This window comes from Labrus bergylta, chromosome 10 (assembly GCF_963930695.1).
Source record: "Labrus bergylta chromosome 10, fLabBer1.1, whole genome shotgun sequence".
NCBI classification, from domain to species: Eukaryota; Metazoa; Chordata; class Actinopteri; order Labriformes; family Labridae; genus Labrus; species Labrus bergylta.
Window position 1 is genome coordinate 25546873 of NC_089204.1, and position 12311 is coordinate 25559183.

A 12311-nucleotide genomic window follows, 5' to 3' on the forward strand; every position below is an offset into this window, starting at 1 on the left:
CAGCCAGCTAACAATGGTGGTAGCTAGAAAGTGGTTGTTAACTGACTATGTTGTTGAATTTCCTTTTCAATTGACTTCTCAGTTGCAAACTCAATCAGAAGTGGTGACATTATGACAGTTTGTCAGGTTTCCTTCATTTATCAGACGTTGCTAAAACACAACAATATGACTTATATACCAAGGCCGCCCATGAAAGGGAAAAAAAAAGAAAGCTTTCTGGGGCCCAGCTACACGGAGGATTTGAAATTTTAATGTTGTTGGTGAACCTAACTTTAAGACGAGTAATGTCAGCATGTTTATCTCCATGCCAAGACCTGCAACAAACTTTTCTCAGTGAGCTCCAGAAGCTGATCAGAGCCAATCCACCAAGAGTTGAATGTTAGCAAGGAGGCTAATGCTAATGGTACTGATCCAATGTGATCAATGTGATCCAATGTCACACCTGGGGAGGGCCCATATAGCCCACTGGACATTTCAGGGGCCCAGTCATTTCTGTAGGCGGGTCCTGACAACATTTGAGCTTCTCACCCTTAACGTGACGACATCATAGGAGAATAGCCGGCATGCAAAAAGGATGAATGACGAGGTTGTACTCAATAGTCATGGATTTCTGGAATGGCAAATGTATTTGTTGCACCTCCTGGTTCAACTGGTACCAGCTTCACACATGCCACTCTTATGTACGTGATAACATGTTTTTTAAAGGAGGAGTAACACAGTCTGTCTCGCTTTTAATGTTGCTGTCAATCACTCATTGCCTGGCCAACCGGTGAAGCCAATGATGGTTGTTTCCAAAAGACTTCTGGGTGATGTAGTGTGGATATTAGACTGCTCGTGTGGTATGATCATCAGCTTCTGCTTCTCAGTCTCAGGGTGTTTTGTTCCAACCCTGAGATAATCGCCACATGGGTACTAACTCTAAATAACTTTGATTTTAGGAGAAAGGTAAGAACTGTGAACACTGTTTCCTACAACTACCCAACTAAAGACACGACTGAACTTGTACTAACCATGCATGCAGCTTTCTGCTTATAATCCAGAGCCTAATTATTTTTTTTAATTCAGCTTCATTGATATTACCCGCTATCATTTACATAGTTTTCAGTATCTTACAATGTAATGGTTTCATACAATTGTATGGAAACATACATATGATATATTTGCTTTCACACCTCTTGTCCAAAGCCTTGCCCTTCACCAGTATCCTGCTAACAGCTCCTCCACTTCTTCTTATTTTCTTCTCCCCCCCCCTCTCTTCACAGGGTAACGATATCATAGCAGCAGCCAAGCGGATGGCTCTGCTCATGGCAGAAATGTCTCGACTGGTGCGGGGTGGAAGTGGGAACAAGCGCGCACTTATCCAGTGTGCTAAGGACATCGCCAAGGCGTCAGATGAGGTGACCAGACTGGCTAAAGAAGTGGCCAAGCAGTGCACTGACAGACGCATTAGAACTAATCTGCTACAGGTAAACTACCACAGACCGAGACACGTGCTGAAAAGAGCTTCACGTTATTTAAACATGTTGTTGTTCTCTTCCCAAAGGTGTGTGAGAGGATCCCCACCATCAGCACTCAGCTGAAGATCCTTTCGACCGTCAAAGCCACCATGCTGGGACGGACAAACATCAGTGAAGAAGAGTCAGAGCAGGTAAACTCACAGAAAAAAAAAACTTGTTGGATGAACTGGTCCAATGTTTTCTCTTATAAAACAAAAGCTATACTTTCTTCTTCACAGGTTTACAGATTGAATGTAGCTCATGGTAATCTAATTGTTATAAAGATTTGGACAAAACAACTGGATGCAATGAACAGTCAGTAACAGTGATCTGGCATGTTAGATCAGAGCATCTCGAGTAACTTTTGGCAGTCAAAATAAATGTACTCAACTTTTGGGTTAGATGTATAAAATGGTACTAAAGTACAGCATTTAGTTAATTTCACCCCTGACAACTTGTCGCTATTTAGTTTTATCTCACTTGTTTTTAAACTGCAAATCTTTTAAATGTTTCCCTGCCCAGGCCACGGACATGTTGGTACACAATGCCCAGAATCTGATGCAGTCAGTGAAGGAGACGGTCAGAGAAGCAGAAGCAGCCTCCATCAAGATCCGCACAGATTCAGGCTGTACGCTTCGCTGGGTACGCAAAACCCCTTGGTACCAATGAAAACCTGGTCAGTGACAGTACATTAGTAACACTCTTGACTTGGCAACGATAGCACACAACTTGACTAAAAGTAGCAAACGTGCACTCAATAGAGGAAACTGCAGGTGATTTTGATCCATCCTCCACTGTAGTGTTATACCAGGAACCATTTCATCTGGTACAAAGCAGGTTTTATTTGTTGGAGTCAGTTCAGCTTTGCTCTCCAGTTCCCTTTATCTGTAACCCTGGTATCCTGCAGGCTCATCAGAGACAGTTTTTAAATATATATTTTTGGTATGTTGTGTTACAAGAGTTTATCCAAATCCCAGGTAAATATATTTTTCTGCATGGCAATGTTTTCTATTTTATAAAGGCAAAATATGATAATAAGATATTTGTCTCTTTAAGGACATTTACTTTTATTCAGTTTTTTTTTCAGTGAGTTTCTTATACTCTATTGTGTATATAAAGTATTCATTTGTTTTAAGGAAATCACTCAGCTTTGAGTTTTTTACGCCGAGTTTGACACTAAAGTGTGGAGTCTTGTGTGGGCTGATGAGCCTCTTCATGTTTACGTTTATTAGCAACACTGTTCTGAAGATCTATGAATTTAAAGGTGATCTATATACTTGAAGAACTATAATGTCTTCTGGATTAAAAGTGCTATAACTTAAAGGCAAATAATACAGCAAAGAACCTTGGTTCTCAACTGGTGGGTCAGGACCCTAAGATGGGTCACAAACTAGTTTCAGTAGGTCGGGGATTTTATGCTACAGAAAAAAAGAACTTGTGGCAAAAAGTCTATGCAAGCTGCTTAAATTTTTGTTTCCCAATTAAAATGCACTTGCTGTGGGGACGTTTGTTGTCTCTCCAACACAGTAGTTGGCAGTAATGCACCTCAAGGCTGGTTGCTACTTCTAATAAACAACAAGGGAAGAAGAAGAGGAAAAAGTGTAAAGTATTATTGTAATGGTGCGTTCCATTTGATCACAGAAGTTGGAAATTCCGAGTTACCGTTCTGACACGTTAGCAGGAACGCCCCCCTGAAGTGGGAAGTCTGACTCGGAAACTTCAGTAGTCTGAGTTAAAATCCAACCTGGCTGCTCTGTGCATCAACAGTAACGTTTAGGCTGAAACTGGTGTGTTTATAAGCAGCTTAGTTCTCTTTTTGTGTAATTAAATCAATCACAGTAAAAGTATTAACAAGCTATCATGTTACTTTCGCATGCAAACTATCACGCAGTGTGTTGTTATTGACGGGTATTAGCTAACCAAACAAAGGTGCTCCTGGAGGCGTCCGTGTTGCTTGTCTGACTTGCAACTGGAACACGATTAACTCGGGTGTGATGTCATTCCCAGCTCAGAGGTCTGAGTTCAGAGGTTACTCGAACTACTATGCTACTAGTTTCAAAATGCTAATTTGACATCTTATACACTGATAATAGTTTTCTTACATTGCTGCACACAGCACTGAGTTTTTTTGTCCCCTGTCTCTCCCCAAAGTACCGACCAATGGAAGCATGAATCTATCCAAAATGCACCATAGTTGAGATTTTCAGAATGGGTCCTGAAGCTCGACCAGTTGAGAACCACTGGCTTAGAGGGTGATTGTATATTTAAAAAATATATATTGTTAATAAAGTTTTTTTTTGTTTGATTGCAGAAATGTCTATAATTAATCACTTGCTGAGATGTTTTGAACTGTTTTCTTTATTTAAATGTCACAGTGACAATGCCAAAGGTTTTCTTTAACATTACTGTAAGCTTCTTGAAGTTCTCTAAACATTTCAAATCCAGGTTATTCAAATAACAACACTGACATTTTCTTTACAGACCCTGTTGTAGGCCTTCTTTTTAGGTCTTTTTTTAAATCAAGAGTATGTTTTCTGCATTTTTAAAAAAATGTATTGTAGTGCTTTGTTTCTGCAATTACTCTGTAACAGTTGAACTGTTTAGGTTTGTTTATCAAAAATATGAAGTGATTATTGACAGCCACCCAAGATCCTGTTTTTAGGCATTTCTTTATTGGTGAGCTCAGTGGTCCCACTTTGAATGCTCTGACTCTTTCTTGGTGACCCAGGTGGTTTGAACATATAAACAACCTTTTTTATGTGATGTGACATTTAAAAAGGATGTTCTTATCTGGAAACATTAGTGCGATAGAAGGACGCATGATTGGTGACGCAGTTAGTAAATTAAATTCATTAAGTGGTTGTAATTTCTTAAAAAGAAGTTTGAGTTTTGTTCGATTTTCTCTATAAAATGTCTGGGCAAATTCAACTTCTTAATGCAGGATTCTCCAGTTAGTGCGTATGTATGAAGCCTATATTCACGTATTAGCGAGCCGTCCCACACAAAGCACAGAACGTTCACTGTATTTTCATATTTATTTGGTCGTACTGAGCATGTAGCAGTCTGACTCCTCGCTGAGAGGGAAAGGGTTTATACTTCTGTGTGTACCTGATGTGTTCATTCACACCCTGAATGTATTCTGATAGCTTCTAGCCCTGCCAACACATCTGCTGTGCCTTGGAAGAATAAAAATCTACTACAATGATAACTGGAGTCTGCACCTTCTTCACAACTCACTTCTACCTACCACATACAAAAAAAATGATACCAGAGCTATGTGCTAGTATCTCCAAGGCTGTATTAAAGCATTTAACACAATACTCAGTTTGCTAACAAGCTCCCATTGAGAAAGCAAGCATGTTGTAGTTCTGCCAGTTAATTATTAGTGTTTACCACCTTCAGTGTTGGGAACGTTAACCATCTTTATTAAAGTTTACCATGTTTATTATCTTTGTTTACCACTTGAACCATGTTTATGATGTTAGCCACATTTTGAGGCTATATACTAAACCACCCTTTAAACTAATTGTTTAAAAGCTAAACCAAATGTTAAAAGCTCATGATGACAATGCTGGCATGCTGAAGTTTGGAAATTTTGTCATTTTTAGTTTTTATCTACTTCACCTAGCAGCTCTGAAAGGTCATACTGAAGCACCTTTAGGCTAGCATCAATGTTAGCAAGCTACCTATGATAATGCTAGCATCTCAAAGTTTGTCATACATTTAGTTTATCATGTTTTAAGTTTTGTGTCACCATACTAGCCTTTGTATATCATTATCTGCCTCAATGCTGGGTTTCTGGACCAAAGTGGTGAACCTGCAAATTGACAGGCTGCTAACATGGCTAATGAAATAAACACGCGACCATATCAGTTTTAAAGCTTTTTATAAGACATCTTTTACACTGAATATATATATTTAACTCCACACATGTGCTTTGAGTTGTATTTTTCACATGGACAACCGATTGTGCAAATGTTGTGCTGAGTGAAGAGGTTGCATTCAAGATTGTGTGAGTATCTGTTTTTACACAACTGTTCCCGAAAAAATATATTAGCCTGGATCAAGGCCTTGTGGAGAGTTGGTCAACATCTGTTAGTCAAGACATGTACCTTTGATTTAAGGTATATTATTCAGACATCTTCCCTCAGGCTCCAAAGCATGCAGTTTGTACTGTAGTGTGCTATACAAAGCACCTTAGAAGGCCACATTAACAAGTGAATGCAGATATACGCACTAAAGTCGGTGCATCAAGACACACTGCAGCTACAAAGAAAGTAGATAGGACATAAGAATCTTCACAAAAATAAACATATGTGTACGTATAAAAGTTGCTACCTTATAATATTTAAAAAGGCAAGGCTGCTTGTTCTTAGGCGACATGCGAATACGATTGTACAGGTATGCTGAAGAAGTAATGAGGAGCAAGGCAGTGAGTTGTGAGTGTCCCTTTTCAAACCAAAATATTCCCCTTAGGCAACACTCAGAAAGTGTTAGACAGAAAAGAAAGAAAGAAAAAAAAAGAAATGGTTCATACAATGCAACACATTTAAACTAATAGCACTTCAACAAGGTCACATAGGTTATTAAGGCTTCCCTTTACAGGCCACAAACACCATCCAGGCGTAGAAACGTAATGCCAAAAACAAAATAAATAACTGTTAGAATGCAAAATATTTCATTAAAGGTCACATATTATGCAAAATACACTTTACTATGTTTTTCTAACACTAATATGTGTCCTTAGCCTGTCTACAAACCAGCCAATTGTGAGAAAAGTCCACCCTTTCCGTTCTTTGCCTGCTCCACTTTTCAGAAAATGAAGATGTTCCCTTTGTGACATCACAAAGGGCAGTAACCCCTCCCCCAGGTGGGTGACACTCCCACAGCTAGGTGTTTGTTCTGCCCCTCTGAGTCTGCCTTCTCACTGTAAACAATAGGGCATGGTGCAGGAAAGCCCAAGGCACCCAAGCCCTTCCAGAGAGGGGGCGTGGTCAGAGACAGCTCATTTGCATTTAAAGCTACAGACACAGAAATAGTCTGTTCTGAGCAGGGCTGAAATTGAGGGGTTTATAGGCATGATTGAATAGAACAAATTTAATGTATGGCAAGAAACTTCACAGACATGTTTTGGGGACCTCTGAGGCTTATTTAAACTTCTCGAAAAGGAATATAATATGTGACCTTTAATTACAAAGAGCCAGAGGAAGATGTAAGACTTTTTGGAGGGCTGATTCCGTGAGGTAAAAACCGTTCCCTCTATTTGGCACGTTGGATTGTTGAACTTTGGGTGTTGATAGTCATCACTCAGGTCCGCACTTGGAATTTCCCAGCTTTAGTCAAATATTTGACCCCTTTAAATGGCTTGTACTTCTCTCCGTACATGTCAAGACGACTCACCTTAAGACCTGCGCAGAGGGTAAAGAGGCAAAGTCAACATTTGGTGCAAAATGTATCGTAACAACAAACACTGTTAGTGTTACTCAAACTATATACATCCTCACAAACAAAGATAGAGAAGGAATATGGCTAAATTGACCAGTTACATTTTTGGACTTCAAATCAAACATGGCTGAGTTACGAGGGTGAGAGGTTATGTAAGGAGGATTACCTGATATGGCCATCTGTTGTATCTTCAGGTCAATGTTGAGTGTCGGGTTATCTTCAGGTTTCGGGGCCCCAACCTGCGTACTCAGACTGCCTCGCAGGTTAGGAAGCTTCTGAGTGTTCAGTTTTCCAATGTCCCAAACCAAAACCTTAAAAAACAGATATAAGATCCCAGTAAGTATAATAAAACTAAACCCTTGTTTGAACATATTTAAAGGTGAAAAGCTGTCTGGCCTTGCATGTAACAAATCTAAGACTTCTTAAGAACCATCCTCTTCACCCTCTCTTCTGCACTACAACTCAAGTTTGGCCACTTGCATAGAGGATCCTCCACATGAAGTGCCATCCAAAACCACTTGAGGGGGAGGGAGGGGGGGGGGCAGTGGGGATTATTAAAAAAAACCCTCCAGCAGAAAGTCTACACAGAAGCTGGCTCAATGACCAAGTGCAGCACAGTGTTGAGACCATCATGGAAGAGACTCAAATTGTGCAAATTACGTACAACTTACAAACAGAATGTTTATTTTAAGTCAAACAGATGTTGTACCCTATTAAGAATGAAATCTCCTCGGAGGTACAATGGTTAAAGTGTACATTTGATTAAAGGTTATAGATGCTATATTTAAATGGAGCGATAAAGATTTTTTTATAATAACCTCTGAAAAAGCATGCGTCTGCTAGCTCACTCTCCACACTGAAACTTGTTGATTATGCTGCCGTATGCTTCATTTTGTACCTCATTCAGCTGTGTGTGTGTAACTCTAAAGATAGTTAATGGATTGGGAGTGGAGCGGGTCCGGTTTGAGCACCTACCATATTACTGCTGAGGACAGCTCTGTAAGCAGATGGTTACCTTGGTAGCGAGGTCGTAGGTGTAGTTTCCCTGTGAGGCTGTGAGGTTGGCATTTAGCACAGTTTTAGGCATGTGGATAGTGACCTTCAGGCTCTCCACCGTCTTCCCCATCGTCTGCTTGGGTCCGATGGTGATGTCCAGGCGACCAGAAGGTCCCGTCTCAAAGAAGCTGATGCTCTGCTTTACGTACACCGGGATGGCCACGAGACTGAGGATGGAAACACAATAAACAGAGCGATGCAGCGAACACACAGAAACCAGTTACCAAAGTGACAAGTGTGGATTGTGAATCCTAATTGCAGAATTCCCTTATCCTCACTAAAACCCACAGAGAACAGTGGGACAAGGATGTTACTGTTTGTTTTTTTGTGTGTCATCAAATTCATCTACAGGTCATTCCTGTTGAAAGCTTAAGATTTATTAAGATGGAAAGTTTTTCAAATTCTTGCACAGCATCATAAAATGAGGATAAGCTGTAACCAAGGTTTCTTTTTTTTTTTTTTAAACAATTATACAATAAAGCATAGAAGCTGTGCCTGTGCTTACTTTTGAGAGCTGACATGATAGTTCATGAGCGTGAAGTTTCCGTCCGGCGGGATGAAGGAGAGGACGTGCTCTGACTCCCAGCGCTTAAACCGAACACAGGGGTGGAAACTCACGTCGTCGAGGAGACGAGGATTCTGTCGTCAAAAGAAAAATGAAAAAAGAATCAACGACTACAGCAAGTTTGGTTTAGATAGACGCACAAAAGAAACGACAGAAGAACATAAAGAAAGACAAACATGCACCAGGAGGAAAATAACTCACCATGAAGGACAGAGTGAGGTCGGGCATCCCAGTGAGCCTCACACAAGCTTCAATCACACCCTGGATCTCTGCGAATACTGGCGTACCTACATGAGAAAGATTGAGGCAAGGTTGTTATTAAAGAGTCAAGATATAATCTCAGAAAAAAACTACAACTCTACTACTACTGTAGGTAAACAAATCTTCCTCTGCAGTGCTCAAACAAGTAGTCTTTTGTACCTGTTTTGTCCAGAATGGCATCTATTTCCTCTATCACGTCGAAGTACGCCTCGTTGTTGGTGTATTTCACACCAGCCCGCCTCCACGGTACGTTGGACAATTGACCTGTTGGCAGCGTATCTCCAACGTTACTGCTTCCTGGAAAACATGCAAAAAAAACCAAATAAACATGTACAGAATTTGTCTTTGTCAGGGAGGAGTAGACAGAGAGTGGTACAGCTCAGATTGACCTTTAACCTCAGTTTACCTGTGAGAGTGTTGACGACCGATCGCAGGATGGTGGGAGGCCTGATCATCTCTTTCAGGACGTTGGACTCTGTTGCTAGTGGGAAGCCGTTGTCCAGCATCTCCTCCAGGAGCTCGTACACGGTCACCACGTTATCCTTGATCACACCCTCTGAGCACTCTCCGAAGTAGTCCTGTCGGGAAAAAACAACAAAATCTATAAAATCTACCACTGTAGTCAAAGTAAATAATGCAAAACATGGACCCAGAAATGTCTATAAAGCAGCAACTTCACTTCACACAGTGACACCGACTGCTATCTGTGTTAACATGTTGTGGTTGCTAAGTAGCGCCTATATTTCCTTTGTGAAATGCACTACGGGTGAGTACTTTGAAATGACAGCATAGTCAAAAATAAACCATTTTAAATGCTTTTTTAAGCTTCTTATTTTTGCCATTTTTTCAGTGTGAAAACACGACACTGCCACTATGGAGTAGTGCTGGGCGATTCATCGATTTTTAAGATATATCGACACATTTTAAAACGAGATATAGGTAAGACAATATTGTTTACAGCGATGTAGTTTGTATTGCATTGCATCAGCGTCTGTCCCTCTTCACCCTGATCCACCTCTCTCTGAGCGAAACTCAAAAAAACACAGCTGTGTGTTTGTTATGCATGAAATTAGCTTTTTTTTTTTTAAATAAATTCAAAAACAGGTAGTTTGTTTTAATTTATTGTCTATGGTCATGTTGACATATAAGTATATATATATAAGTACATATAAGTGCCTGTCTGACATTAGGCTTTAGGCTCATGTGGATTTGACTGACTTTGTTTTTGTTATTTCTTTACAGACAAAATATCCAGATATATATATCGTGTGTCAGCATTCAGCTAAAAAATATACCTACATATGATTTTTTGGGTCACATCGCCTAGCCCTAATATGGAGTACAACGTTAAGGCTGCAGTTACTGTTGACCCTCACTGGTTAAAGACATCCTGGGTAATAAAAAGTACACGGCACAATAAAAACAGCAAGCAGCTGGAAATCACCGAGCCAAGGTTTACTGAGGACACACAAGGATCTGTTCCTCTATTTCAACTAATTTGTAAAAACATGAGACAGGTTTTTCAAATTCGCAAACTACTAACTAAGCATGCCAAATGAGTATTTCTAACTTGTGGATGGAAATCAAAAGAAGTCTTATAAGAAATGAGAAGTCTGTTTTTGTATGTTGTGTCTCCTGTCCAGACATCTGAGCACAGATTGTGATCCCACCTGGATTGTGTCTGCCACTCTGTGCAGGAACTCAATGACAAACAGTGGAGGCACTTCAGTCTGGATGACGGACAGGAAGAAGAGCTTGCCCTTGTATATGGATATGAGATAGTGGTGTGGGGTCTGCAGGACGGGGGGCACATCCTCCGGGTCCACCGCCTTCTCCTTGGCCTCAAAAAAGTAATCACACACACTGCGGCCGATGACACTCTTCCAGTGTTTCTCCAGGATGATGTCTCCCGTGTGATTAATGAGGAACAGACTGTGGATCATCTCAGCTGCAACAATGAGCTGCTTGTTGTTGTTGTTGTTGTTAGTCTGTGTTTCTGAGACTGATAGGGAGATGAAATCAAAAAAAAAAGAACAGATTAAATATTACATTACCCAAAATAAAACAACATAATATGGATTTTTAGCAGTGTTCTCCTTTTGCCAGCAATAATCCTCTGTCAATCTGTTCAACTTCCTCCAAACTCTGCAGGTAAATTCACCGTCTGACTAAACAAAGATTGTCATTTTAACTTTCTTAATCTGTGCACAAACAATCAAAAATGAACTTCAGTGCAAGAGGCGAAACTATAGCAAAACAAAGAAGTCAAAGTTTGACAGATGTTTCAAAGTTTTACCTGCTAAATCCAGTCGGTCTGTGTCAAGAATGATGACTCGGTGTCAATATGGCAGGCTGGTGTGCAGCTGGTGTGCAGAGGAGGAGACGCCTGCAGATCTGTGCACACGTAAACACAACCAAGTCACAAGAACATGGCGAAAAAAACAAACAAAGAAGGCCTGAATACTGTTCGTAGAGTGCTTTGATTTATGCTGAATGACCAAAAAAAACGTCCAGCGAAGTCTTCGCCTGGTCGATACTTTTCAGGGCAGTTTCAGAGTTTTTTTTAAATCAGGCAGCATCTGCGGGCAGCTAAGACGCGGGTCTTCAGTGGTGACTGATTGGGGTTTTGATGCCCTGAGTACAACTTTCAGGTGTTCGGAAAAAGTTTTGGATGTTACCTCACACATTTTTTATTAACAACAAAATTAGAGAGGTTTTCCTTTAAATGATTTCAGAGAATTTACCCCCCGAATCAGTACATGAAGAAATCTGTAAGAACAATAAACCCTGACTGAGCACCCTGAGACTATCACACATTTATTGTCTACTGTACAGATATTCTTAGAAGAATTATACTAATTTTATTTGTTCTAAAGTCTGTAATAAGTTTTCTATTAAAATTGAAAATGCATTTTTTTTCTCAATCAATCTTATTCTGCTTTTTTTTGTGCAAATTTTACATCAATAAGTTGAAATTGTTACAAACGCTTCCTTTTCCCTGCTTTAATTAAATAAATTAAAATGTATATTTCTACAATTTCACAAAGCACTAACATAAAAGCGATTGAATTGTTTATTGTCAACTTTACTTTATTGAATGTATGTCTTTAATATGTTTAAAGTAATGCTCTGGCATCTTACCATTTTGTACTTTTTGTCTATCCTGTTTGTGTTATTCTGTGTTTTTGTTCAGTTTATGTGTTATTTTGTTTTATGCTTTAAATATCTACAATGTATGGAAAAGGCCAATTTATTGAGATATATAAAAATCTATGCTCTTCTAATGTCTCTTACTGTGCAGTAAAAACTGATGCAGATCCAGAACTAATATAACTTTGGCTCACACAGACTATAACAACATGATATTGTTATCATATTCCTTCCTTCCACTTGTCAATGCACCTCAACTACCTCTGCTTGATCTGCTCTCATGCACTACATCACTTCATTCTATCCTTTCTATTTCAGTATTCATACAGTTCTGGTTA

At 39.7% G+C, this 12311-nt stretch overlaps 2 protein-coding genes across 5 annotated transcripts in view; one reads left to right on the top strand and one right to left on the bottom strand.

Moving 5' to 3' along the window:
- LOC110002537 (vinculin-like) overlaps positions 1-4704 on the top strand; it is a 32970-nt gene extending 28266 nt beyond the window's left edge. For all 4 annotated transcript variants that reach the window (XM_065959364.1, XM_065959365.1, XM_065959362.1 and 1 more), the window contains 3 exons: positions 1263-1466; positions 1544-1648; positions 2019-4704. In XM_065959364.1, the coding sequence (XP_065815436.1) occupies positions 1263-1466; positions 1544-1648; positions 2019-2165 (456 nt within the window). In that variant the 3' untranslated portion in view covers positions 2166-4704. The remainder of the gene's footprint in view (positions 1-1262; positions 1467-1543; positions 1649-2018) is intronic.
- A 661-nt stretch (positions 4705-5365) lies between these two features.
- Positions 5366-11382, bottom strand: LOC110002542 (AP-3 complex subunit mu-1-like). The gene is made up of 9 exons (XM_020658167.3): positions 11120-11382; positions 10494-10825; positions 9230-9401; positions 8983-9120; positions 8764-8849; positions 8503-8636; positions 7957-8164; positions 7108-7252; positions 5366-6904 (listed from the first exon to the last, which is right to left on the bottom strand). The coding sequence occupies exons 2-9, from the start codon at positions 10764-10766 to the stop codon at positions 6804-6806; spliced, it is 1257 nt and encodes a 418-aa protein (XP_020513823.2). The 5' UTR covers positions 10767-10825; positions 11120-11382; the 3' UTR covers positions 5366-6803.
- Between the last annotated feature and the right edge of the window lie 929 nt (positions 11383-12311).

What these genes read in the sequence shown, in the direction of transcription:
- LOC110002542 (XM_020658167.3), bottom strand. Translation starts at nt 10,766, where the DNA reads ATGATCCACAGTCTGTTCCTCATTAATCACACGGGAGACATCATCCTG. An exon ending in GAGTGGCAGACACAATCCAG is followed by an intron (nt 9,402 to 10,493) that starts GTGGGATCACAA and finishes TTTTCCCGACAG; the next exon opens with GACTACTTCGGAGAGTGCTC. An exon ending in CCTACGACCTCGCTACCAAG is followed by an intron (nt 7,253 to 7,956) that starts GTAACCATCTGC and finishes CTGTTTTTTAAG; the next exon opens with GTTTTGGTTTGGGACATTGG.